Here is a 27,826-nt window from a genome sequence, read left to right on the forward strand (position 1 = left end):
TTGAATGAATCACTGATCGGGCAACCATGAAAAACAAAAGAACATCTTTCTCACCTCATTTTTAATAAAAGAGAAAATTCCCTTCTTTTCTTTCCTATTGCCTAACACACTCAGGAGTACACCAACATGTGGGCTGTAAGTAACACACCGCAAAAACAGTCCTAACTTCCTGGATCCCTCCCCTTTTACCTTCACTCTGTTGACCCTCATGTTTACAGATCCAATCGAGTGGTTTACACAACTGTCTGTGATGTCTGTATTGTTTACTCTGTGGGTTTGTGCTTGTCGACGTGTTAGGGTTTGTGTACTGTTGTTTAGTAGTGCGGTTTCCAATACGTGGTGGCTTCTCTTGCCTTCGGTGCTGCTGGGGCTCCTCCCGCTCCTCTCTGTCTCACTAACTGCTGTTTCTTGTCACACACTAAAACGAGACACGTGTGCACTGCAGACTGCACGCCCGAATCACCCTCCTGAACCTGTTTTTACACCCTGGTTTCCCGCCATACTGGTTCCTTATCCCAGTAACCTTTCCTAGTGCCATTTCTTTCTTCCTTATTCTTATGCTAGGATGTGACCCCTCAGGCACTTACAGTAGCTACAGGGAAAGGCCACCACTGTGTTTCTGTGGAAAGGTAATGGGGTAGATATATTGATATAACCAAGCAAAAAGCAAGCGGGTAATTAAACCAAAGTTTTAGCACACAGCCAGAAGTTATGGACAGATGTGCAAATTTTGCTATGTATTATAATGTGTGAAAATATTCTGATAAAGTGGATTGATTACAGTAAGAATAAGAGTAAGATATATGCCTAACAATAACGCAGAAATATCTAACACGAGCTAACACCAAAATAAGATGAAAACATAAATGTTTTAAGGCTTAAAGGTGCATTATGCAACTTTTAATGCGTAAAAAAAAAAGTTATTGTGCGTATTTTACTCTGTATTGACCCAGCAGATGTATGAGTGGTCAGCATGGCGCCTTTACTTTCAATCACAGTGGTCTCTACAACGCTCCAGGATCAATTGTTTTGTAGGTTTTCTGGTGGGAGTGAAAATCTTCCAAACAATTGATCCTGGAGCGTCCATGAGACGAAAAGTAAAGGCTGCAGGCTAACCACTCATACAGCCGCAGGGGCACTACAAGGTCAAATACGCACAAATATCGACTTTCAAATAAAAAGTTGCATAATGCACCTTTAAAGTTGTAGCGCTATACTGAAACATTGGTGTCTATCACCTCGACTAACCTCTCCATCACTAATGTTTCCCACTTGTCCTCTCTCAGTGTCCTCTTCTCCTCTCCGCCGCCCTGTCCCGCCCCCTCCCCCCGTGTCCCCGCGGAGGAGCAGCCGGTCAGCAGGTTGTTCCTTTGTGCTTGATCTAACCATGTGGCTGCAGGGTCCTATAGTGGAACATGGTTCTGTCAAGCACCATGGAACGGCGCTGCCAAGCCTCCAGCATGGCCCCAGACACGAGAGACAGCAGTCGCCTCCTCTCTAACCCTCCAGCCTCTTACTGTTTGTGTGCGGTGCTAGATGACTGACTGTCTTTCTCTGCCCTGTGGTGATTCCTAACAAATAGAAAACCAAACCTTTTCCCCATGAATGTTCAAATCATGATTCTTTTTTTAAATCATGATTTCATATTATCTGCACGATATTGGGTTGGGCAAAATTGTTGTTGTATTGTTGTGCATTAATGGTATACAAAACAAAATAGTAGTTTTGCAATATACAGAAGCCGTAAAGGTCATGCATTATGTATTTTTCGTATAAAGGGCAAATGTATTACCTCAAGAAAGCACTCTGATTGTTTCTTGTTTTCTTATAGATTCTCAATAAAGTACCATCATGGAGAATAGCATCTTTAAGAGGAATATAATTGCTCAGTTTCCATAGTAATCTAGCACTAGCATAGCAGTATCAGATATACTTACATTATACTGTATTTTCCAGCCTTTAAGTCGCTGCGGAGTATAAGTCGCACCATCAGGGCATGGAGGCAGAACTGCACTCATTCTTCTAGCTGTGGCCATCGAGCTTTTAGCCCGCGATTAGCTTTTCTTGGTTTTCTTCATTGCAGTAAGAGTAACCTCCACTTTTCACCAGTTTCTCGCTCACTTCAAACTTTACAGTTTTTTAAATTAAAACCAAACAGGAGTAGCAGATCTTGGTACACCAGCCTAGAGCGCCCTCTAGTGGCTGTCAGTGTTAAAATAGCCAATGTGAAATGATACATTTTGATATATAAGTCGCACCTGAGTATGAGTTAGTTGGTTGTTGTGATTTTTTCATTATTTTTTTGTCAATTGTAGTACCATTAGTAATGTTGTAACAATCCTTTAGAATAAGAAAAAAACAACACTTTTTGTTTTCATGAGACAATATTGAATGAATTTGCCTGCAGTACAATATTAATTTAATCCATGACCTTTTACTGCTTCAGTATTAATATGTACTGAACATTCATTTTCTTTCCTTGCTTGGGTGCTGTACTTGAAATTATTCCTTTTGGTTTCAATAGGTTCTCAGGTTATTTCTGTTCAAATCAACATAAGAATATCCAGGTTTTTTTTATTATTGCGACCTTTTGCTAAGCTTCACTCTGACTCTCTCCAGGTACTGAGGATTATCGCAGCAAACTCGGGGGAGACTGCTTTGCCGACCTGGCCTGCCCAGAGAAGTGCCGCTGCGAGGGCACCACGGTCGACTGCTCCAACCAGAAACTCACCAAAATACCCGACCACATCCCGCAGTACACGGCTGAACTGTGAGTCACACAACCCCGACAGGCTACGAGTACAAAGCCGATCCGTGTGCGGTGCAGAGAACAAACTCGAGATGGCTTTCATCTTATGCCTTCTGTGTTACTGTCTCTCTTTGTCTCCAACTGCCTTCTTCTATTCTTATAGGCGGCTGAACAACAATGAGTTTACTGTGCTCGAGGCGACGGGGATCTTCAAAAAGTTACCTCACCTGCGAAAGATGTGAGTCAGACGTGAAAACACCGGAGCGCTCGCAAAGTCACTCTGCGGTCACACCGAGAACGCACTTTGTAGATTATGCATTCCTTTATTCTTTTTTTTTTTTTTATAGACATGGTATTTTTATTCATCTTTCTTTACATTGTTGCAGCAACCTGAGCAATAATCGCATCACAGACGTCGAGGAGGGCACGTTTGAAGGAGCCACCGGGGTCAATGAACTCATCTTGACCTCCAACAGGCTGGAGAATATACACCACCGCATGCTGAAGGGGCTGGGCGGCCTGCGGACACTGTGAGACCCCAACACACACACACACACACACACACAAAAACACACACGCATATGCAACAACACAGCACATCAAGCCCCGCATTAAAATATCCATACAGCGACCATTCAAACATATGAGCATGCATAATTCATAGGTTAAATATTATCATACCCAACTGATACGTCAAGTACTTTTATCGTGTTGCTGTTTTTAGGATGCTGAGGAGCAACCGCATCAGCTGTGTGAGCAACAGCAGTTTTGTGGGGCTGAGCTCAGTGCGCCTGCTGTCCCTGTATGACAACCAGATCACCTCCATGAACCCCGGAGCCTTTGACACACTGCACTCACTCTCTACACTGTGAGTACAGACTTTTGTATGTATTGTGGGGCCTGTGTCCATTCAAAGCTTTAAGCACAAACAATAAAATCCTAAAATCAATTTGGAAGCTGGTGCAAGGAGGCTAGAATCAGGGTAATGTGCTTGTGTTTCTTGCTCCCAGTTTAAAAGACCCCCGCAAAGTTTTGGGCTAACTGTAAACGGGAAAGTGGGTTACAATAGTCAAGTCGGGAAAAAGCCACTCAGACGTTTTCCGGGATAAAGTGGTTTCAAGCCTGAGGTGATGAAAGCCAGATTTGACAACCGCATTAACTTGCTTGCTGTTCATTACACTAGAAGCTCATTTGTTATCACTGCCCATGTTTGATACTGGGGTTTGAGAATCTGCCGATATCCGATATTTACCGATACCAAGAGACTTTCTTAAAGGTGTCTTTCTCTGAATGCATCATGTTACAATTATCAATTATATCTATTGATAAACTCTTGGATAAACATTTAACAAGGATGACTTTTCTACACTATATATCCTTGGGTGTATGACAGGCTTTAGGTTACATTAATATAATCAACTCACATGAACTGATCAAATAATTACAAATATGTATAAAACACAAACACTTGGCTTCAGACATGCTGAATTGTTGCTTTAAATACTTTAGATACATCTGTTCAAGACGGGGCTACTGCCGGTTCCAAGTCAGGAGGGACAAGTGGTATAAAACTCATGTAAACTCGATGTTTGAATTACTGCAACCGTGGAACCACCCCAGAAGAGAAAAGGCCAAAAAAATAAAAGATATGGAAATTGACTTACATTAAGTACTTCATGAATAACTTTGTCTTGCAGTAACCTTCTGGCCAATCCATTCAACTGTAACTGCCACTTGGCGTGGCTCGGTGATTGGCTGAGACGGAAGCGCATTGTCACTGGCAACCCTCGCTGTCAGAGTCCGTACTTCCTGAAGGAGATTCCCATACAGGATGTGGCCGTGCAGGACTTCGCATGTGAAGATGGTATGTTTTAACAAACTCAGCATCCGAGAAAATGGGTTTGCTGCGGATCTGAAACTTTACAAGGGTTTTGCTCTATTTCAAAGTATTCGTTATTTCAGCCCATAGCCGTGCCTGCAGTGCCTTAAATATTAGATTTTTTTATGAATGGGAATCATCACCGTAATACTCCATTTGTGCTTGTCCAAAGAATCATGGGGAGGCTGTGTCCTAAAGGTCCAGAGTTAAACATTGTTGCATCATTGTATCCCTTCAGGTAACGATGAGAATAGCTGCTCTCCTGTGCTGAGATGTCCCGCTGAATGCTCCTGTTTGGACACCGTGGTGCGCTGTAGCAACAAAGGCCTCACCACACTACCTAAAGGACTGCCCAAAGAGACCACTGAACTGTGAGCTCAGATCATTTATCAAACATATCGTCCAAATAAGCTAAACCTCTGTCTCAAAAACATGGTAGTGCTGCTGTGGTGTGAGTCGTTGCCTGCAGCTAAGATAATAAATGTTTGATTTTTATTAGTATACAAGCCTTCTGAGTCATAAAACATTTGATGAACTGCACAGAAAGATTGACACTCAGGTGACTCATTGAGCCCTTTATTATAGAAACCCATCACAGACACAATTATCGCAGCGCAGAAAATGATAGCCTTGAATTGAACATGAGTTATAGCTTGGAGGTTTTTCTATTAATTCACCAGATGATACATTTCTCAAATATTAACAAAGACTTCATTTATTCAGGAGATGAACTGCGTAAAGCACACTCATCTCTGTCACGTGTGTGTGTTATTGTTCCTATGAGGGTTTTAAATATTAAACTCTACAGTTTATTATAGCTTCGACCGGCTGTAATGACTGTTCATGCTGCTAGAGATGAAGTGATTTTATATTGTTAAATAAATTCTCCCGGCTCTGTCTCTTTTCTCATCTCTCATTAGTCTTCTGTTATTTTATTTTGCAGATATCTGGATGGTAATCACTTCACTCAGGTGCCCACAGAGCTCTCAAATTACAAGCACCTAACACTGATGTAAGTCTATGATACTTTGCTTAAAAAAAAGACAATTTTATCAAATGACTACAGGCTCCAGATTGCATTTTAGACATTAAACCAATAACACTTCTGTTATCAAGTCTTAAAAAGTTTGAGAGATTGTTATAAAAACACTGCATCTCCTCTATTTGAGAATGCATGTTGCACACTGCCCCAGATTGACATCCCACAACATACTATGATATGTGTAAATTAGTCTTGATTTCAGTTCAGTTTGGGACTAGCTTGGAGCACATCCCAATTGGATGAATGTAGTTTATACATGACGCCCAGACAACATGACTTGGTCATATTGTTTCTAGTGTTTACTTACCAGTGCATGTGTTTGACATTTGTCTTTTCAGTGATTTGAGTAACAACCAGATCAGCACGTTGTCCAACCACAGCCTCAGTAACATGTCCGAGCTGCTTACGCTGTGAGTGCTGCCTTTTTAATGTCTAATTGTTTTGTCAACAAGTTTTATAGGATTTTTTTTTTTTTTTTTTCATATCTCAGCTCCAAATCTTCAAAACCGTATTTTGTTTTGCTTCATACAACAAATTAATTTGTTTGATTGACCCATTATTAAAAGTCACAAAAAAATCACTAAAGGTTTGGAGAAAATATGACTGGGATATCTATTTTGTGTGCTGTGCTCAGCTGCTTTTAACACTGTGACATTGACTAAAACCTCTTAATTGTGCCAGTATTAGACATTTATTTAGACACTATTTATTCCTTAATTAACATGTTTTTTGTTTGTTTGTCTGTTTCGTGAAGCATCCTGAGCTACAACCGGCTGCGGTGCATCCCTGTGAGAGCGTTTGATGGCCTCAAGTCTCTGCGTCTACTGTGAGTATCTTCACTCTTGAGGCTGCAGATAACCGAGAAAGCCGTGCCACTGATCCCCAATGTTCAATTGTTTCTATATTTCCCCCCTCTTTGCTCTCCTCCTGCTCCGCGCGCGATTTCATAGGTCTCTCCATGGCAACGACATATCGCTGATACCAGAGGGAGCCTTCAAAGACCTCTCATCACTCTCCCACCTGTGAGTGCATATATCAGTGTCACTCAAGTGTCTGCCTTTTAACCTATAAGTCACACATTTGATGGGAAAGAAGCACATTACCATGATAAAGGTCTATTTACCCAGAATTTCCATAAATAAATACGTGCATATATGTATAAGTACCATAGTCGCTAAGCAACTAAGGTACCCACTTTAAAATATCATATAAGGATATGCAGCTGCAACTACCTATGTCTAGTTTTATTTGCATGTAAGTATTAAATCAGTTTCTGAAAGGATCAGAAAAGATCAAAAGGTCTGACAGTATTTGAAGCAGGATTACAGAAGGCATTTTAAGAACACATAAATCATAATGAAAAAATATCCACATTTACTCTTCACTTTAGGCAATTCAAGGACAGTTTATGATTTGAACACAAAGTAATTCAAAGTGCTTTACGGATCAAGAACGATTTGATGAAGTACAAAGTACATAATTACACTTAGATGGCAAATAAAAGCAATAAATCATTAATAATTTGTAAGCTCAGTAATAACATGGTAATTGAAGCTACATAGCAAAGCACCCACAGATAATGAGAAATAAGGCTTTACTGTTTCCAGAATTACAATGTTATTACACTTAGACACCATGCTGTTTCCATCCTATGATGATATTACCATGCAGTTGTTGCGTGCACTTACCCAGTTAGAGTGTTTAGATTTTTCTCAGGATTCATGAAGATACTTAATGCCGTTACATAACACTGCTTGTTTTGTTAAGCGTGTTTTTATCGTTTGTTGTTATCAGCGCGCTGGGGGCCAACCCGCTGCACTGCGACTGTCACCTGCAGTGGCTGTCGGACTGGGTGAAGAGTGGATACAAAGAGCCAGGCATTGCGCGATGTGCTGGGCCTGGAGACATGACTGACAAACTGCTCCTGACAACTCCATCAAAGAAATTCACCTGCACAGGTACGATACAAAGTGATTTTACACAAGCAACCTGCTGAGGACTCCTTGAGGGGACCACAAGTTGCCATGTGTTATTTTTCAAATGTGCTCAGTGTTATTTTGGCTTTCTTGCGTTTGACTGTTGCACCTAAAACTTTGATGTAACCATGATCCTGGACATATGACTGAAACCTATTTTTAACCTAACGTGATGCACTGTAGAAGTCCCGGGGCCTTGTGGTTTTCTGGTGCCAGGTAAAGTAGCCAATCAAATCTTCCCTTTGAGTCGTCCTAACCTACGTTTGAAGACAATCCCAGTGCTTTGTATCCAGTGAGCCTAATACCAACAGACCCATTCCCCATTCACTCCTTATGTCTGGACCAGTATTGCTTTTGTACATGCTATGCACAATCCTGCAACATCTCCCATGAGATTTTATGATTTCATCCAAATTGTGAACAAAATAAAAGTTTCAAGTCACAACACTATGATTTCTGCAAGTTATTCATGCTTTTCAGTCATGTGAGTTGTGGCGGTCATTTTGAATACTGAAGTAGAATTTTGCAGTAATGTAGCAATATCTCTACTCAGAATGAAAATGAAAGACAACTGATAGACAGTGGCATTTTTATGTACTCGTAATCATTGCTCAAGAAGATAACTGTAAAAACACGGCCAGAGAGGGCGCGTTTATGTGAAGGAACCAGTGAGTCAGTGTTTAAGCTGCTCAAGATGTTAGCATGCTACCGGTTAGCATTTAGCTTCCACAGCTTAGCTTCGAGAAAACCCTGAACCACACTCCAAACATCTAACCTTGACTGACAGAGGTCAGAGCTGAGCTGTTACTGTAGTATTTCCTCAGTGTTCATAGATGTGAGACACGCTGTCAATGGTTGAAGTTAAATGCTAACCGGTAGCATGCCAACGTCTTGAGCAGCAAAAACACTGACTCAGATCTTTAGTAAATCCTGCTGTAGCTCGACAGACAGCGCGACTACGTCTGTGCCACATTTGCTGGTTTATCACATAAACGTGCGTCTCTGGGACCGTGCTTTAACACTTACCTTCTTGAGCAATGATTGGGAGTACATAAAAACTGTCAATCAGTCGTCTTTCATTATCATCCTGAGTAGAGATATTGTTAAATGTTGTAGTACTGCATAATTCTACTTCGGTACTCGAAATGGCCGCTGAAACTATGTGTGATGTCATTGGAAACACATGTACAGTGGGGAAAAAAAATATTTGGTCAGTTTCACATAGACATTCTATTGGATTTTGGCCAAATACTTTTTTCCCCACTGTATATCACATGCAGTACATTCCAAGATGGAGAATTTTTACAGGATTGTCGAAATGTACAACTGCCTTGGTGTCTGTGCTTGCAATACTTGACATTTGAGTTCAATTGCCTATGTAAAAAAGGGTATGCCTTTTGTTTTAGGACCTGTGGACATCAACATACAGGCAAAGTGTGACCCGTGTCTTTCCAATCCCTGCAAAAATGACGGCACCTGCACGAATGACCCTGTTAACTACTACCGCTGCAACTGTCCATACGGATTCAAGGTAGAAGAAATGACAACAATACATTCCAGTTAGCTGTAACCTGCATGTCAGGTCATTCCATCAAACCATTTCTTGTTTATGTTCAGGGTCAGAATTGCGAGGAGCCCATTCATGCCTGCATCAGTAACCCTTGCCAGAACGGAGGAACTTGCCATCTGAAGGAAGGAGAGGGAAGCAACTTTTGGTAGGCAATTTTATTATGCTTGCGGGGATTTTAAAATTAACAGACCAATCCCTGAACACACTTGTAGACTAGACATCTGTGAGATCTTATATCAAAACTACTGAATTGCAAACGGATTCAGCCCACTGATGCCACTGAAAGTCCTTATCACCGCGTTAATTGGCTGACTAATTGCTGAAAATGTCCCATTATACTCTATTTACTGTTTTTGCAAAGGTCTGGTGCATTTAGCTATACTACCCAACACAATTATAACAAGGGGCCGAGTACGAAGTAGCTCATTATTTTGATGGGACAAATCCTTCACTGGCGCTGCACCCGTAATGATAAGTGGCTTTTAATTAAAACAAGACGATGGGGGAGCAGCGCTGTCTTCCTTCGCATATGCACCGGACAGGCCTTTCTATTTATTACAAAGAGTAAAGCTGTTTACTGTAAGCACGTTTGAACTGTCGTTTGTTCTGCATGGAGATTGGAGGAGCGCTGTCATTGACTATATAATGAGATATTAATCCGTCAGAGTGTGTGCTGCATAAGAGGTCTTTATTAGGCCTAGTTTAACTCTACAGTGACGTGTGTGTACCTATTATCCTAAACAGCAGTTATGACGCTCGAGATGTAATGCTTGAAGTTCCCATTGACATGACATGATGCCAGTGTTTCTACTTTGTGGCGCTACCTTCTGTCCTCAGCTTCTACATGAGTCTTAATGTGGTGTGCTTTCAGGTGTGTGTGCCCAGAGGGTTTTGAAGGTGACGCTTGTGAAATCAACATCGACGACTGCGAAGATAACGACTGTGAGAACAACTCGACGTGCGTGGATGGGATCAACAACTACACCTGCATGTGCTCGCCAGAATACACAGGTAAAAAAGACGGCTGCACAGCATTTTGTGAGGTTTATCAGTGGGCGATGGAAGGAGACGATCTCGCAATGATCGATGTGGATGCAACAACTGCTTTTTTCAACTTGCTATAACTATGACAGAGTTGGAGATGCACAAAAAATAATAATAAAAATGCATAGAATATTTCAAAGATAAAGTTAGAGTGCCCTCATCAACAATCCAATGCAAGCATGGGCCTATATAATGATTTACACCATGGTCTGGCTGTTAAAATGAACAGTTTCAGTTTGTGTGACCATGGTAAAAGCGGATTAAACAACTCGGAGCCGTGCATTATACAGTTTTATTACACTTCGTGGAGGAATCCGCTGGGCGTTCTTGCCTCTACATCGTGCATTAAAACTGTATAATGCACGGCTCTACGTTGTTTAATCCTTACATATTACTGAGCCCACTGGAACAACAGACAAATTGACATGAGTGAAAGAAAAAAAAAATACAGCTTTTCTCTTCTTGCACAGGATCGGTGTCGCTTAGTTGGATTGTGAGTCTGCTTTGCATTGTGCTGATCATGTGTTGCCCGCTAACCCGCTTCCTTTTTTTCTCTGTCTTTCTACTGTTTAATTTGCTTTATTCTGAGTGCCGCTCTGCTTTCTATCATTCGTTGTCTTGTTTTTATCGTGTGCATGGTCGCAGCTGCTACCAATGAGGTGGAGAGAGGTTAGTCTATTCTTCCTGTCACCGTCTCTTTCCTTCCTCTCCCCCATTTCCGCTACGTAGAAAAGTTAGATTCTGTCCCCAAAGACCCGTTTCATGTAAGCTGTGCATGTAGTGTTCAAAGCGGTGCGTTATTTGCTAATAGGTACATGCTCCTATGTGTGAACCCTCTCCCGCATTTATTAAGCAAACCCTAGGGGACCAGTCATGTTATTTTGTCCCTTACATATGTTTCCATAGCCTGCTCCAGATCATTGCACTTCACTTTGTTTCTTAAGAAGTTCTGCATCAAAAGAAAGGATTAAAAAAAAAACTACATCACACCAGATGCTGAACTATCCTGCATGTTCCTTCCACTTGAGTGCACAATATGTATTGTTTTTTTTTACACAGTGACAATAATCCCTGAGAGAGTGTTGTTTAGTAGTGTTGGTTAATCTAACGCCTCATCGGTGATTCGTTGAGACTTTCAGACTTCAGGATAGTCCGGGGAATATCACAGAGAAAATGACATTCCCAGAGATGAGATCATTTATCAGGCCACTATGCGGGTCCCCTCCAGTACAGAGTCATCCATCATCACCGTGCTCTCCCCTGCCACACACACACACACACACACACACACACACACACACACACACACACACACACCCCTACACAGCCCTAATGTGCTTATACACCACGTAATGTTATTGCCTACAGTCTCGGAGTCTAGCCAAAGTCTTTATCACAAAGCAGCTGAAATAATTGATGTGTGTCTACGTGTGTTTTTATTTTCAGGGGAGCTTTGTGAGGAGAAACTGGACTTCTGTGCTCCTGAGTTGAATCCGTGTCAGCACGATTCAAAGTGCATCTTGAATCCTCAGGGATACAAGTGAGTACGACTTCCACGGAATTGAAACTCTTGAGGTGAACAATTCCCAAACCTGAATACATTAGTTGTGCGCTCGCAATGTTGTAGCTGAAGATGCAATCGTATTTGCACTATTGTTGTTGCTATTATTTAGAAAGATTATGATTATAACTCGATGTATGGTGTTTGCTTGTCTTTTTTCAGGTGTGAGTGCACGCCAGGTTTTGTGGGTGATCACTGCGAAGTGGATTACAATGACTGCGAAGACAACAAATGTCAAAATGGAGGCCAGTGCATTGATGCTGTCAATGGATACACCTGCGTCTGCCCAGAGGGATACAGGTGAGGAACTTGTTAGACACAGATTGTGCAAGTGTTTTAGGAAAATGAAAAGAATAAAAATGCAGTGTGCTTGGAAGAGAGGCTTACTGTGGAAAGGGCGCCCTCTTGTGTCTGTAGATAATCCTGCATCTCAAACTCAATGTATGTTTTGCAGTGGTTTGTTTTGCGAGTTTTCCCCACCCATGGTCCTGCCTCGCACAAGCCCCTGTGACAATTACGAGTGTCGCAATGAGGCGCAGTGTGTTGTCACGGGGATGGACCCTCACTGTCAGTGTCTGCACGGATACGAGGGTGAGCACTGTGAGACATTAGTGAGCGTCAACTTTGTGAACCGCGAGTCGTATCTGCAGCTCCCCTCCAGCCTGCTCACACCTCACACCAACATGAGCCTGCAGGTCTGTGCACTGTTTTATCAATGTATTACGCACAAATACATGTACCTGTACAGATGTGCATTGTGTGATGTTTCAGATTGCAACAGATGAAGACAGTGGAGTTTTGCTGTATAAAGGCGATAATGATCACATAGCTATGGAGCTGTATAGAGGGAGACTACGGGTCAGCTATGATACTGGATCTTACGCCCCCTCTGCAATATACAGGTATGGAGAAGGTTGAGAACAAGTGGTAACCTTGCAATAAAAAGGATGGAGTAAAATTGTTTATGCATCTTTCACAGTGTTGAGACTGTAAATGATGGCAACTTCCATGCTGTGGAGCTAGTAGCCTCAGATGACACTTTGTCTCTGTCGATTGATGGAGGACAACCCAAAACAATCAATTCAATCAGCAAACAGTCTACACTGAACATTGATTCTCCACTTTACTTAGGAGGTAAGGCCCACTTAATCCTAAACTAATAAAGCCTCACCACCATGCATCTATCGACCTGCAAATATGACTTAGTACATACTCTTGCACTGTAGAAATGTACTTAAATTGGTGAAATGCTACTGTTAATTCACTCTTTTTCCTCTAATACTAGGTATGCCGAAACATGCTTCTCTCTCAAGTGGGCTGTCGGCACTGCAGCACAGCTCTGGGGGCCGAAATGGCTCCAGTTTCCATGGCTGCTTACGTAATCTTTACATCAATGGGAGGCTGCAAGACCTTGGAGTTGGTTTGGGACCAGGCAGCGTAGGAACAGATTTTGAGAGTGCACAGAGGTCGAACAAGCAGTGGTTTGGAGGAGTAGAGCCAGGATGTCAGCCCTGCCAGACAGGTGTGTGTGTGCAGGGTGACTGTCACCCAACCGGGCACCGCGGCTTCAGCTGCACCTGCCACCCAGGATGGACTGGAGCACTGTGTGACCAACAGGTCAACAACCCCTGTGAAGGGCACAAGTGAGTGATGGAGTGTGGTAAGATAAAAGAGCAGACTTCAACAGTCTGGAGTAACATTATGCCCTCTCTGTCCAGGTGTGTACATGGGAGCTGCGTGCCTATCAACTCTTACTCGTACTCGTGCCGCTGCCAGCCGGGCTACTCTGGGGTCTTATGTGATGAACAAGACCAAGAAGCAAACAATCCATGCAGTCTTTCTCGCTGCAAGCATGGCAAGTGTAGAGTGTCAGGCCTGGGCAAAGCATACTGCGAGTGCAACAGTGGATACACAGGAGAGGCTTGCGACAAAGGTGAGAAAACAGAAGGAAGATACGTACATAAGAATGAAGAGCTTGTCTGTCGTCTGAACTTCTATTTAATAACTAAACTCTATCTGGCTGCTGGGTGTGTAGATGCCTAACATTTTGATTCTTCTAATCCTAAACTCAGCTTCTCCTGAGCCACTTCACAACCCCACACTGGGGGTTACTCAGGTGAGACTCAGGGGGGGCTCAGGTCTGCATTTCTATTTGTTTTTTTTCCTTAATTCACACTACTTCCATATTGTATGTGATAAGTGAGTGTTTTGTCAGCTGGCCTTCTCTTGTCACTTTTTTCAACATCTGTGAGCATGTGGAAAAATGTTGTGATGCCATCATTTGTTCTCTTTTTCCTTGTACAATATCACTAGTTTTATGCATCAGGATTCAGTGTTATGTTCTTCGTCTCAACTGTGCAGAGGTGGCCTGTCGAGGGGAACGTGTCCGAGATGTCTACCAGAGGCAGCAAGGCTACGCGGCGTGCCAAACCCAGGAGAAGGTCTCCCGCCTAGAGTGCCGGGGCAGCTGCCCAGGGGGGGCAGATGGACAGGGCACCTGCTGCACCCCCTTACGCAGCAAACGCAGGAAATACACCTTCCACTGCACTGACGGATCCTCCTTTGTTCAGGAAGTGGAAAAGGTGGTCAAGTGTGGCTGTACAAAATGTTCCTAATAAGAAACAACACATCAAAAGACACTAAACCGTTGGCAGATTCCCTTTTCCTTAGATGTGTATGGTGTTCCTGCTCGCCTTATTGGACCCACACCGTTTTGTCCAAAGCCCAATTGTCCTGGGAAAATCCCCGCTCTTGACACTCTCTCCTAAAACTGTTTTGTAAAAACCCTTAAAAGTAAAAAGTAAAAAGTAAAAAAAAAAAAGTTTCATTTTTGTCAGTGCCAGACTGATGTATGAAGCTTCCTCGGTGGGGATGTCGAAGTGTATTGTAAAGTACAAGAACTGACTTTTTTATTATGAAGTGGAGAAAAGGACATAAAACAAGAGTTGACTCCTTGACTTCTTTGCTCCTTCTTGTTTGTCGTCATGACGACAATAATGGTGTGCCACTGTCTTTTCCCTGGAGGACTCACGGTCAATAATGCACTGGCGGCCTCTTGTAGACTTCCTGCTTCCTACGTGTGTGTTGCGTGTTTTTACAAGTAACCTAGACCGGTAGTAGCACGGACTCACCTCTAGAGGAGCTGCACTGAGGCACAGCAGAGAGGTCACAGCCGTGCGTAGTGTCCCTCCACACAACTACAACACAACTACAGACTGTGGGCACATTTTATACAGCTACTGAATCTTAACACTCATGGTTTGTTTATCCACCCAGCGTTATGGATGACAAGTATTTATTGCATCATAAACACATTTTACAGTAGATCTCCCATGTATCAATCTGATTCTTTTAATATATATTAATTTATATTTGTCCTTATTTTTGTATTAAAGAGGCGTATTTCATGTCAAAATAGCTGAACTAACAAATTTTTTGTCCTATTTTGGTTGAACACAATGTATTTTGATCACTGAATCTATTCTTGTGCTTGCCAGAGATCTTAGTTACATTTTATTCTGCAAATGTGACGTGAAGACGTGTATATTTTTGTCGCATTTCCTGAGAGTTTGTACTGTGCCATTACCAGAAGGTTTTTATATTAGAGTATAAATGTATAGCTATTTCCCTATGTACCATGTTCTCTACAGTAGCATTGACCCTAGAGGATGCTTAGAACTGTTTTTACCTTTTTAACAAATTTATGCTAAGGAATACTGTGACTTTTTTCTAAATGAACTACTTTGTTAGCCCCTTGATCTCCAATGTTAACATGTTGCTGCTAAGTTTTTGTATTGTAGACTTGGATCTTGATCTGTATGTTATATAACTTCCTGCTCCGACTGTACAGGGGCGACTTGTGTAACAGATAAATATGTCCTCCACCTCTACATATTGTGCATCGTGTTTTATCTTCCCCCTGCCTGGACGAGACTACAGTGTATAGACCAAAGTAAACCAAAGTAAACAATCGAGCAGGCATGTGTGAGATAATCATTTCATATAAACCACATAAAACAAAAATACTAGATTAAATACCAAAAGTAAAATAGCTTTGGGGAAGTTTTATTTTTTTGTTTGCTTGACCTTTATTTATTTGTGAAAATCCCACAGATTTCTGAATCTCTTTTTAGGGTGAGTCCTGGCCCTAAATGTGGAGGAAAACTGGAGGAAACCTTTACACTTACAGAGAGAACATGCAAGCTCCACACAAAAGGGCCGCACCGCCCTGGAATCTAACCGGGGCCTTCAGTTTTTGAAGTGACTAGCATTGTCTACGAGTGAGACATTTTCTTCAGTAAGGATACAAGTATTAACATTCTGTGGCGTCACTGGTCTGGCCTAGGAGGTGCACTAACTAGTGCACTAACTAAGGTGGGGTAGCCACTTGTTGGTCAGTTCTTGATATTACAAATAACAATTATTATTATTATGTTAATATTCAGCCATCCTAGGTGGGCTGGCACTTGGAGGGCAGTGCCCCCAACCCCCACTCTCGCTCCGCCCTGTTACCTAGTGGAATAATTATCACACAAAAAAAAATGTGTGCGCATACACAGGGACCTACCTGGCTCTAAACTGACTAAGGTGAAGTCATAAGGAATTCTGGATGCACAACTGGGATTATTAAAGATGTTTGGTCAACTGTCTAATGAAGACGTGTTCACGCCTGTGTCTATTGTCAAATGCAGAAATAATTCACTAAACAATCTGAGAAATAATGGTATGTCAGACAGTATGGCTACAACATATATTACCATTCCTTGCTTATAAGAGAGTTTCATTCATATTCAGATACAGCCCTGTCACTGTTGACCTAAAGCGTGTGATCCATGGACCAATGGCATTCTGGTCCATGTAGTTCAATCTCTCCCTCTGGAATCTTGTCAATCAGTTAATGTTTGTTTGTTTGTTTGTTTGTTTATTTCATTGATCAGATCAGCTTGTTACAAACTTGTACAGCAGCAGAAACAAACCCCCCACCAGCCTCTCCTCATCTTTGCAAGCACCAGTGGCAACTAATTGCTGATGATGTGATGCATTTCTTGTAAATTGACTTGTTTTTCCTGCAGGCTTGTTTATGCAATAATAATCTCTGTATAATAATCTTAAAGTCCTTCATGTCATGTGAGGAAACCTGTTCTGTTGCATTTTGATTGTGGTATTGTGACAAACGTGTTGCTGTATTTCAAGTCAGATTTAAAGCTGATACTAATTTATCATGAAGTAGTGCTGTTTAGTTATTTTTTTTAAATATTGACCTTTATTTAACCAGGATAGTCCCACTGAGATTAAGAATCTCTTTTTCAGGAGAGTCCTGGCCCCAGAGGGGAATCTATTGTACATGTTTTTAGTGGTAGGGGAAACCGGAGTACCCGGAGGAAACCTACGCAGGCACGGGGAGAACATGCAAACTCCACACAGAAAGGCCCCGTCCAGATGGGAATCAAACCCGGGACCTTCTTGCTGTGAGGCGTGAGCGCTAACCGCTGCGCCACCGTGCCGCGGTTATGTTCTTACTGCAGAGTAGCGCTGGCTTTTCATATCAGATCGGCTCCGTGTTGCTTCCACATGCTGTGCTGCATTGGGCAACACAAACATACATTTATCCACATTTTGTAAATGAGTGGGCAAAAAATAAATAGTGTTACTTTAATTGTTTTATTATTAGTTAACAAGTGTGTACAGTCACTCACTATGAATTTCCATATTCTTCTCCTGCGCTGTGTGCTGGCATTGTTGTTCTGTCATAGTCAAGAAAATCCAATTAACTGAGTGATCAGGAAAAGTGTAAGTAAGGTCACTGTATACAGCATTTGGCTCCAAAACCTTCTAGTGTTGCGTTGACGCCCATCAGTGCCATCTCATGGATGTAACCCGTCAAAGTTGACATTGTGCCGTGTGGTTTTAGTGGCTCCCCCTGGCTCAACATAGGACTTTTCAGTTTCCCTAGTTGGATTTCTTTTGTTCTATGTCGGCTGCTCTTTTGATGATTGATGATTGATTTGATTGCTCTGAGCTCATGTTGCAAAAATTCGACTCTCTTTCTTTCTGCCTTCTGTCTCTCCACCAGCACTTGGCATTGCAGTTCATTCTCCTCTCTCTGACGCCTCACAATGGCCTCCATTTGCTGTCTCCTGTCTTCGTCCCTGCAGCTCAGCTCCAATAAGCTTGTGCTGAGTTTCTCAATCTGCTTCTGCAGTGCTACATTTTCTTTGTCTTTCTTTTCACTTTCTGCTCTATCTCTATGGACCAGCTCCTCCATTGCTCTTTGAAGGTTTCCTTCTCGTCTCACTTGACTCTCCAACATCTTGGTCACATTGTCCAGTTGTCCTTGAAGGACTTCCCTTCTCTCCTCCTCCATTCTCTGCACTTCTATCAGTCGCAGCATGTCATGGATCCTTCTCTCCTCACTAATCATTTTGATCTCTTTCACTTCCTGTCGAAAAGCTTCTTCCAGTTCCCAGGCTGCTTTCTCTGCTTTTTCCCTTTCTACTTCGTGCTGTCTCCTAATCTCAGACAACTCTTTCTTGCTTCTGTCCTCCAACACTTCTAGTTCTCTTTCAAACCATTCTCTGATTTCATTCTCTTGCCTTTTATTCAACATATCCTCCTTCTCTAACAGCAGTTTCATTTCATCCTCTGCTGTATGAAACATTCTGCCACTGTATGTGCTCCATTCGTTGGCTTGCAAAACAGAATCCACTAAAGCTAACATTTCTGAAACCTGCTCTTTGCTTCTCCCAGTGAGATTGTTAAAGACACAGTACCTGCCCCCACAGCTGGTCACAAGTGCATACAGATCTGGGCATCTGTCTATCACACGCTGCTGCACATTCCCCCCTTCCTCCAGCAGGTCACCATGAGTAAAAACGACCACAGTGAAAGCGAGTGCATTTGAACCCATGGCCAGCTTAATGTGCCGCACTGTTTCCTTTTCCTCCTCCGTGAACCTTCCAATCCGAATGACCAGAAGAAATGCATGAGGCCCGGGATAGAGGAGGCTAACGCTCCTCCTCAGCTCTCTTTGGACCTCCTGTGGGGTTTGCTGAGTGTCCATGAGGCCAGGGGTTTCCAGAATGGTCAGATGGCGTCCACAGAAGTCCCCACACGCCCTGCGGCAGCGTTGAGTGACTGAAGAGCCACTGACCCTCGAATCAAAAACTTTGCGCCCCAAGATGGTGTTAGCTGTGGAGCTCTTTCCACTGCCGGTCTTTCCCAGTAGCACCAGTCTGGTCTCAGTATTGGGAGACGTCCTTCGACCTGTGGGAACAAATATGATTAAATATGATTAATGTTATTTTAGCAGGTATTGACAGAACATTAGAACGTTTAGATGGTAAGAGAGGGACCTGAGCTCACCTGTAAAGCCGTTGACCGATTGGTGCTTGCTGCTGTTGGCTGACATCCTGCTGCAGAAACAAGGCTTCACAAACAGTAGAAAAATGAAGTGTTTCTATATGGATGAGGGCTTTGTGGGTGTGTCTGAAATACAGTTATCTTCATCACAAGTCTGGACCTGAGACACCATAGCTCAATAGTCTGTCTCTGATCATTTCAAGTCTTACCTAGAAGTAAGAGTGGGTCAAGGTCCACAGAGTTAAGAGGTACTCACATGCTTTCTGTATCCTGTTAGTGGAAAAAGGCAAACTGGACCTATACTACCGGATCAATACTAGAATGCTGTTTTGTTTTTAGTGATGTGACAAACATGACATGTTAACAGTCTTGTTTATAAAATCAAACCAAGTGGAATTGGCCCGTGTGCAGTAATCTACGATTGAATCATACAGTAGTGTTGAAGAAAGTTTGAATAACACTGAACTCAACCAGTTTATCTGCTCTCACCATTGGGAAAACAATTACTTGCATCTTCAAGCAAAGCGTTTATGTTGACTAGTGTGTAAGTGAGCGGCTGGTGGTGGTCAGAGGGGCCGATGGCACAGATTGGCATCCTCACTTCAGTCAGTCTACCCCAGGGCAGCGGTGGCGACAAAATTAGTTTACCACCACCAAGTCAGGTGTGAATGAATAGGGCACAAAATTGTAAAGCTACTTTATGAATTCATGAATCATTTATTAAACTAGTACACAGTTGCTTCAAGTAGAGGAGGTAGACTTACACTACATACATACATACATACATACATACATACATACATACATACATACATACATACATACATACATACATACATACATACATACATACATACATACATACATACATACACACATACATACATACATGCATACATACACACATACATACATACATACATACATACATACATACATACACACATACATACATACATGCATACATACACACATACATACATACATACACACATACATACATACATACATACACACATACACACACACATACATACATACATACATACACACACACACACACACACACACACACACACACACACACACACACACACACACACACACACACACACACACACACACACACACACACACACACACACACACACACACACACACAGTACATACATACATACAGCATACAGTGGGGGAAAAAAGTATTTGGTCCGTTTCCCATAGACTTTCTATTGGATTTTGACCAAATACTTTTTTCCCCCACTGTATATATGTACATACATACATACATACAGCATATATATGTACATATATACATACATACATACATACATACATACATACATATATACATACGTACATACATACATACAAGAATGCCAATAATAACCACTGTCTGGCTCAAAAAACGTTTTTCAAATCAATTTAAACATTGCTCATTATTTTTGTTGTTGTCCTTTTCCTTTTAAACAGTAATACAATAATACTAATTGTATAGTGTAAAGTAAGGTAATGCCTACAGCTCTGGCTCTTTGCTCATCCATAATGCAAAGTCCATGCATGTTCAAGACAACGTCTAGATTGTCTTACCGTTAAACCGCCATGACACGTGCGAAAACACCTGATGTCAACTAACTCTACTGAGCATTGGTGAATTTCTGTGTGTCTTTGGAGGTTGGAAGCCTGGTGTGAAAGCATGCGTTAAACGACTCAAGCATGCAGTGTCTGTTACTGAAAACTGTTTGATAGCTGTCTATTGAAGTCCATGCAAAAGCTGTCAAGAGGCCTTGGCAATTATGAGGATACTCATAAGAAAGACCATGATAAAAAAGATCCACATGAAAAATCGATCCATGACCTTGGCGACCTTCTTCCATTCTGCCACTTTGATGCAAGTTGATCTCTGCTCCCTGAAACAGTTGGCAATGTACTGGATGTTCTTGACAACCTGAGGAAAGACAGGATCATTCTGTGGTAAAATAGTGAGTACCCCTAAAGGCACATATAATACATCACAAAGAAAGTTAAATGCTTTATTTTTTATTTTAGAAATATATTATATACATTCAACTCTTTTCTTTCAAGTGCTGAAGATTAACACACCATGACAGACGACTTACTTTAACCTTATAATTGCATACCCTGTTGTAAAACACATTAAGTAGTGATGTAATTCTGACCAGACAACACTGTTGACCTGGCTTGATTATATCAGCGCAATCTTTCATGATTTAATTTTCTTTTACTAGTTGTAAAAAAAAATGTCTTAAATGTTGGCATTTTAGTACAACCAAAACGAATATTTAAATAAAAAAACATCCTTAATTAACTCATCTTCAAATAAAGCCATCCTCCCTTCGCTGCACATTTATATAAACAAAGTTGATTTACTCCTAACATGTCACACCTTTTTATTGTTCAAGGCAAGGCAAGGCAAGGCAACTTCATTTATACCGCGCATTTCGTGCACAAGGCAACTCAATGCGCCTTACCCACTAATGCAGAAATACTCTCTAAACCAGTGGTTAACAACCAACCTGTTTATGTTGCTGACATGGGCAGCAGCAGGGACAGGCCTGAACCTGCAGTTTTTCCGGGTTGAAGAGTAGCTGCTCTTTCAGGCCTCCGTTCAGATGCTGCAGGTTTGGAGGGGCCTGGTAGTCCAGTTCATCTCTCATTATGTGATGGTACCTCTGAGTGGGCGCCTGCTTGGCCTCACCTCTCTCCAGCCGGGACACATGGTTGTTGTGGTTGTTATAGTGGTACGACTTAGCATTGCCGTTTGCCTGACTCTTGTGATTCTTGCTATACTTGTATGAATCATCCTGGCCATAATAATCTTCAGTATAGATGCCCATCTCACTCATAGGCTCCTCGGAGTACAGAGGAGTTCTCTCGCTCTCCGGCGTTGTACAGTTCTCACCCACTTCATAGACAAAGAAGATTTTGGACATGTAATCAATGATGAGCACCTTGGCCCAGTGAGGGACTGGTTTGGCCTCAGCGCCACAGAAATGGATATTCATGATGAAGATGGTGAGCGACGTGGAGGCTGTAATCATTGTCATCGTGGCTATGTAGTATTTCCCTGGAAGAGCAGAAAAAGAACAAAACAGGCTTGAGATGGAAACACATACAAGACAGTTAAGTTTACACTGGAGCCATGATGAGAGCTTTGCTAAGGACACACAGCAGAAGTAAACAATGCCCAAAGGCTTACCTATATAGGGCATGCTTTCTGCAGGGGGCATGCTCTCAGCAACCAATAGTTGGAACACAGTCAATGCCAGCAGTACCGTGACGCCCAGGGACACCTTCTCCCCTGAGTCTGCCGGTAAGTAGAAACCCAGCGGTGCCAGGAACGATATGAGAAAACACGGCAGGAGCAGGTTGAAGATGTAGAAAGAGGAGCGTCGCTTGAGCAGCAGGGTATAGGTGATCTCGGTGTAGGGGTCTGAGCAGCAGCCGTACATCATAACGTTACGAACAGCAGGCATTCCATGGCATTCCCACTCCACGTTCTCCACAAAGTCAGACAGATCACCTCCATCCATTCCTAAGGTGACGTCCACCTGTGTAAAGCACGAATGCACTCAGGAGTCAGGACTTTGGAGAAAATTAGTCAGAAAGAAGTGACCGTAGCTTCCGTACCCTACAAATGTGCATATCTGAAGTTTTTCTGTTTTTCTGCTTAGTTTCAGAGGACTATGCCTGTGGTTGGCCTGCAAGAAGGAGCTGAGATTTGTAAGCGATGAGTATTTTGATTCAATTTTGAACTGAGAAGCTAGTGTTTATTATTCTTTCCCACAAATAACACATTAAACAGAGTATTAAGTGAACTCTTCTTGGGGGTCAAATAGGATATTCCAGCCACGACTAATGACTGTTTTAGTCTTGACTGGTGGATGTAACCTTTAAAACATTTGCCTACAGCTACACTGCAACATCTCATATCAACATTCTCTTATACCTGGTTTCCATTGTAGGTCCAGGATCCGAATGTGAGGTTACATTGTTGCCAGTCAAAGGGGAAGTAGGCAACGTTTACCACACATGTGCTTTTTGTGATGGCAGGAGAGTCCCAGATGATCTCCCCATTGTATCGAAGCTTTACGTTAGTGTTAGAAGGCTCTCCCTCCTCATCATCCGCCCTGTTCAGACACAGAAAAAACAATGTCAGTCTACCTTTCATTGTGTGAGCTGCTTAAACAACCATTTCATTAGTTACTAACTTGTTGTAAAGGACAATGTCAGGCTTCCAAACGAGGTCACTTGGAATATTTATCATCTCCAGGTCATCGTAGTCCTCCTTGTTCCACTTTAAGTAGGCATCATGCCACACTTGGCGAATCCACAGATATGTGGTTAGCACCTGGTTCCTCTCATCCTGCACCCACACAAACACACAGCTATAGGCTCCCATCATCAGGCCAGTCCATGGATTAGTCCAAGAACGGTCTAGGGCTGACCTCTAGTGGTGAGCATGGGTAATGGCCTGATTGGACCAGGTTACGTAAAATCAACGGACTCAAAGCAACTGAAAATCGACCAATGTCTTCGAGTTGGAGACATTATTCGCAGAGGTTTTGGTAAGAATTTTACTCTCTTGAGATGCTAGTACTGTGAGCTTAGTGCTGTCAAGTGTTGGTTAAAGGGCTGTAAAGTTGCACGACGAGTTAACTGCACAACAACAAAAATAAAAAGAAAAGGCTACCTATTTCTAACCTGATTCATTCTGATTAGCTGATTAAATGTAAGACATAGGCTGAACAAAATAAATATTTGCATATAATAATAGTAAAATTGACATAGGCTACTGCTGGTGATGGCACCACAAATTATTGCCACTGCCTCTTGCTGTTACATTGCCCACTCTGTACCCAAACCCACTTCAATTGATCCAAAGTTTCAGAATATGGTAGAGAATATGATGGTGCAAGTAGAACAACTTTAGTTATTTTTGTCAAAACACATTTTAACATTTTTCAGAAATTACTTTATTAAGGTTATGTTTGTAAAAGTAAACCTCCATGGTCAGATTTTACTTTACCATTTAATAAAACAATAAATACCTAAATAAAGTAGTTGTAAGTGCATTTATGTTGTTATTGTGAACTCACCATGTCTTTGATCTGTGACAGGGTGATCTGCAGCGACACATTCAGAGCGCTGTCGGTGTCCTCCACTGGTCGGAGTGCATTGGAGTAACCCTCCATCAGGTCATTCAGCAGTTTACGGGCGTAGTGACCCCGGGCACCGTGGGACACTAAGGGGAAGAAAAGGACACCACCAATAACATTGTAAAAACATACAGACAGCAGAATCCAATGTGAATGTGCACAAGCAGCACAGACATACAGGTAAGTCTCGAACCACTGACCTTGCATCACGAGGCTAATCCATACAATCACCACTGCCGTCCTCATTTTGAACCAGTCACAGGCTGCAGCTTCAGTAAAACAAACAAAGCTCAGCCAACATCTTTCCATCAGTTTATTCTGAGCTCCATTGTGTCTCCCCTGTGCCTGATGGAGTCTCGATCACAGCAGAAAACCTAAGATCTCACATCCTGTCAGAAAGCGCGTCTGCCGCGCTGGTTGTTAGTTGTCATTTTGTGGAAGGCTGAGGTGGAACAGGAGCTGAGGCTATCGTTCACACTGACATGCACACACAGGTCCTCAGCAGTGTCGGGTGGCAGACAGGCAGTAACCTGATGCTCTCAGCCTGATCCACTTGTACACGAGCAGAATCAGCTGTACGACATAGCAGCACACATCCATGCTGAGCGGCCTGCGTTACATGACCAATGACATGTGTCAATCACACACATTCATCATAACTTGATGAGAGAAGCACATGTGTCGTAAGTGCTTTATGGACACCTCAAAGAACCAGATCATATTTCACTTTGTAAACAATTCCCTGTTCTCTGCTGAGAAGGTTTCTACATGTTCCATCACAGATAACAAGAATGTTTACCCACATTGGCTTCGAAAATCGTAACTAGAGATTCTGACCTCTGTAACTCTGTCCAGGAGCCAGTTCTTCACTTAAGTAACACCAAAATCTATATGTATTATTTCAAATATTTACCCAAAAACTTGATAAACCGAGCTCCCTTGCAATAGCTCTATAAATATTTTCATTAGCCTTTTGTAATTTTTTTTGTAATTTGTATTTCATTAGTGGACTATGTCCCAGAGTATAGTTTCCTTTGTATATTTAGTCACGGATGTCCCTTCCAATCATTTAGCCTATCTTTGGATTTCTTGACAATCGGTCCCTGTATTGTTTATTGTGGCTTATTTTAAAGATTGTGGTTAATAATATTTTACCATTTACACTTTGCAATTGCAAACTCCTGTAAATTAGAGTAAAGTAAAGAAACACTGTGTCATCACTCTTGAAATGCAAATATTTCACAAAGTGAAAAGGTTCCCACGTATCATGATTTGATTAGGCCCTAGACCTCATTTGTTGAGGCCCGAGAGTAACTGTGTCAGTGTTGTGAGGCACTGAGTGAACATACAACAGGTGTTTCCTGTGAGAGAGCACTTCACCAGAAAAAAAGCTCACAGCTCAAAGAGATCACACATCGATTATACATTGATGTATGTAAGACATTGAATTTAAGAATATTTGAGCGAAACACCATAGATAGAGCTGACAGGAAACAATGATATATACTCTTTGCCCTTTTGCTTGAAGAGAGCTGTGCTCAATGTGCACCTGCAGCTCTGTTTAAGCGTGGCTTACAGTAAAGGTCGCGGAATTTTATTTATAGATTTTTTTTTCTGTCTTTTTTCTTTTCTTTTTATAAAACAAGACTTGGAAAGAATAATTGAGATCTGAATAGCTTAACAACAACCGGAGGGACGTCATGTATGTAATCAAGACCGTGACATGCATGTATCATGAAAATAGTAATAATTCATCAATGAGTGAAGCAAACTTGTTAACATAGAACTGCGCTTAGAATTCCAGCAGGACATTTTTGGATTCCTAATGTTTTTTTTTATACCAGCCAGCCCTGGACCTGGAACAATATACATTCTTCATTAAGGACAAAGACTTAGCAACATCCATCTATTAAATAAAACACAGAAATGACAGAGTAGTAGTAACAGCAGTGATGAATACACAACTGCTTGAGAAAAAATGATCACTTTAAGTTATAGTTAGAATACTTTACTTTCATTTTTATTACCTCTACTGCTGCTGCTCATACTATTGATATTATTTTGTCCTTCTCCACTGAAGTTGATGGCCGTGCTACACAAGGAACTCTTATGTGAACTAGGACAACATGTAAAGGATACCGGCTGAACTAAAGGACTGCATAAGACTATTGGCAGACATGAGATATAAATTCTTAATGCAAACATCGACATCTCTTTTTTGCCTTCAACCTTTCAAGTAGTATTATTGTAACGTGCAGAGGAGGACAGGGTGCATTGTGGTGATTGTGGGAGCAAACATAGTGTGGGAAATGAAAGATCTGACCACAGCACATTCAACTGTCTGTTTTCCTTACTTTTATTCATTGCTTTGAAAACACTGAAAGCATTTATTTAAAGTACAGTTCACATACGAGAAATCAAACTTGGTCTCACTGCCTTCCTAAATTGGTTTAAAGGCTCTTTCACACCAACGCGATACAAACATGACAAAACAAATACGTCTTTTCAATCAGCAGAATGTGTTACTTTTTGCCTGTCACGGTTGCATTAGTTGGAGTCCTTGAGGTTCTGATTACTTGATGTTTATTTGGACACATTCGTACCATACGCTGTTACTAACTAACTTTGTCTATTTGTTTGGTATGTTCAGAGCTACAGCTGGTGTTGACGTCAATATAGATATACTACACTACAAAATTATTTGAGAGAAATTCTGTGAAAAAGGTTCTGAAGACTTTGGGGGATTTTCTAATGACGCTCTAAACAGTAAACCAAAACTATCAGCTTTACTTTGCTTACGGGTTTCTTTTGTATCAACAAACAAATACAGGAGCAAATATATTGTTCTGTGACTGAAGCGAGCAATGCAAGTGAAGTTCTTGCCTCGGGACACAACTACAGCAAGAAGTTGGAAGTTGAATCTAAACTGGCTTCGCCCCTGTCAGTGTTCATATACTGTAGCAACCGAACACACATGAAATACAACAATAACCGCTATTCGCAAATACTTAACCCATTGTACCACGGTAGCATGTATAATTAACTGTTAGGGGTTTCCTCAAATGTAGGAATAGTTGGGGAGAGTGGGGGAAGATGAGCCACTTGTTGGCTTTGGTGGTTGTTGTGTTAAAACAGTATAAAATAGATACAAAATGTTATTTACACACGTGTTGTTTGCATCTTCAAAAATCATCAGGAAAATATGGTTTTACAGATGTTGGTCTTCAAAAAAAAAAAGGTTCATTTTACCTCAGACGCGGGGTAAATGGAACCAGGTCTTGAGGTAAATGAAACCACCAGATTTAAAGGTGAAACTGACACTAAACATTACATTTTTGTGTTTCTCATTAGCAATTTTTTTTTTTTTAGAAATATAGATTTTTCTTTTCATTCCTTCTGCAGATTATGCCATTTTGTCTCGAAAAAAACAAAGAAATAATGTAATGTAATATTTCATTTTAATTTGCTT

The 27,826-nt window shown here is 41.7% G+C and overlaps 2 protein-coding genes across 6 annotated transcripts in view; one reads left to right on the forward strand and one right to left on the reverse strand.

Moving 5' to 3' along the window:
• The window catches only part of slit2 (slit homolog 2), a 76,377-nt gene extending 61,718 nt beyond the window's left edge, over positions 1-14,659 (forward strand). For 2 of the 5 annotated variants that reach the window (XM_079553093.1, XM_079553094.1), the window contains exons 15-37: positions 2,620-2,770; positions 2,913-2,987; positions 3,136-3,279; positions 3,474-3,617; positions 4,447-4,613; positions 4,867-4,999; positions 5,572-5,640; positions 6,009-6,080; positions 6,425-6,496; positions 6,621-6,692; positions 7,465-7,628; positions 9,053-9,177; positions 9,264-9,361; positions 10,088-10,227; positions 10,906-10,929; positions 11,707-11,800; positions 11,984-12,121; positions 12,276-12,516; positions 12,593-12,723; positions 12,801-12,955; positions 13,107-13,464; positions 13,540-13,754; positions 14,183-14,659. In XM_079553093.1, the coding sequence (XP_079409219.1) occupies positions 2,620-2,770; positions 2,913-2,987; positions 3,136-3,279; positions 3,474-3,617; positions 4,447-4,613; positions 4,867-4,999; positions 5,572-5,640; positions 6,009-6,080; positions 6,425-6,496; positions 6,621-6,692; positions 7,465-7,628; positions 9,053-9,177; positions 9,264-9,361; positions 10,088-10,227; positions 10,906-10,929; positions 11,707-11,800; positions 11,984-12,121; positions 12,276-12,516; positions 12,593-12,723; positions 12,801-12,955; positions 13,107-13,464; positions 13,540-13,754; positions 14,183-14,436 (3,236 nt within the window). In that variant the 3' untranslated portion in view covers positions 14,437-14,659. Of the gene's footprint in view, positions 1-2,619; positions 2,771-2,912; positions 2,988-3,135; positions 3,280-3,473; positions 3,618-4,446; positions 4,614-4,866; positions 5,000-5,571; positions 5,641-6,008; positions 6,081-6,424; positions 6,497-6,620; positions 6,693-7,464; positions 7,629-9,052; positions 9,178-9,263; positions 9,362-10,087; positions 10,228-10,905; positions 10,930-11,706; positions 11,801-11,983; positions 12,122-12,275; positions 12,517-12,592; positions 12,724-12,800; positions 12,956-13,106; positions 13,465-13,539; positions 13,755-13,893; positions 13,938-14,182 lie in introns of all 5 variants that reach the window. The other 3 variants (XM_079553095.1, XM_079553096.1, XM_079553097.1) reach the window with 2 other exon arrangements.
• Positions 14,660-20,587: 5,928 nt separating this feature from the next.
• Positions 20,588-24,863, reverse strand: chrna9a (cholinergic receptor, nicotinic, alpha 9a). The gene is made up of 7 exons (XM_079554187.1): positions 24,558-24,863; positions 24,298-24,443; positions 23,410-23,564; positions 23,148-23,328; positions 22,398-22,749; positions 21,715-22,265; positions 20,588-21,125 (listed from the first exon to the last, which is right to left on the reverse strand). The coding sequence occupies exons 1-7, from the start codon at positions 24,664-24,666 to the stop codon at positions 20,955-20,957; spliced, it is 1,665 nt and encodes a 554-aa protein (XP_079410313.1). The 5' UTR covers positions 24,667-24,863; the 3' UTR covers positions 20,588-20,954.
• Positions 24,864-27,826: the final 2,963 nt, after the last annotated feature.

The sequence above is a fragment of the Gobius niger genome (assembly GCF_951799975.1).
Source record: "Gobius niger genome assembly, chromosome: 3".
NCBI lineage: Eukaryota > Metazoa > Chordata > Actinopteri > Gobiiformes > Gobiidae > Gobius > Gobius niger.

Excerpts from the sequence above, each read along its gene's own strand:
- chrna9a (XM_079554187.1), bottom strand. The coding sequence starts at position 24,666 with ATGGAAAGATGTTGGCTGAGCTTTGTTTGTTTTACTGAAGCTGCAGCC. Across the intron at positions 24,444-24,557 it reads GATTAGCCTCGTGATGCAAG|TGTCCCACGGTGCCCGGGGT; the intron begins GTCAGTGGTTCG and ends TCTTCCCCTTAG. Across the intron at positions 23,565-24,297 it reads TGTCACAGATCAAAGACATG|GATGAGAGGAACCAGGTGCT; the intron begins GTGAGTTCACAA and ends GTGTGGGTGCAG.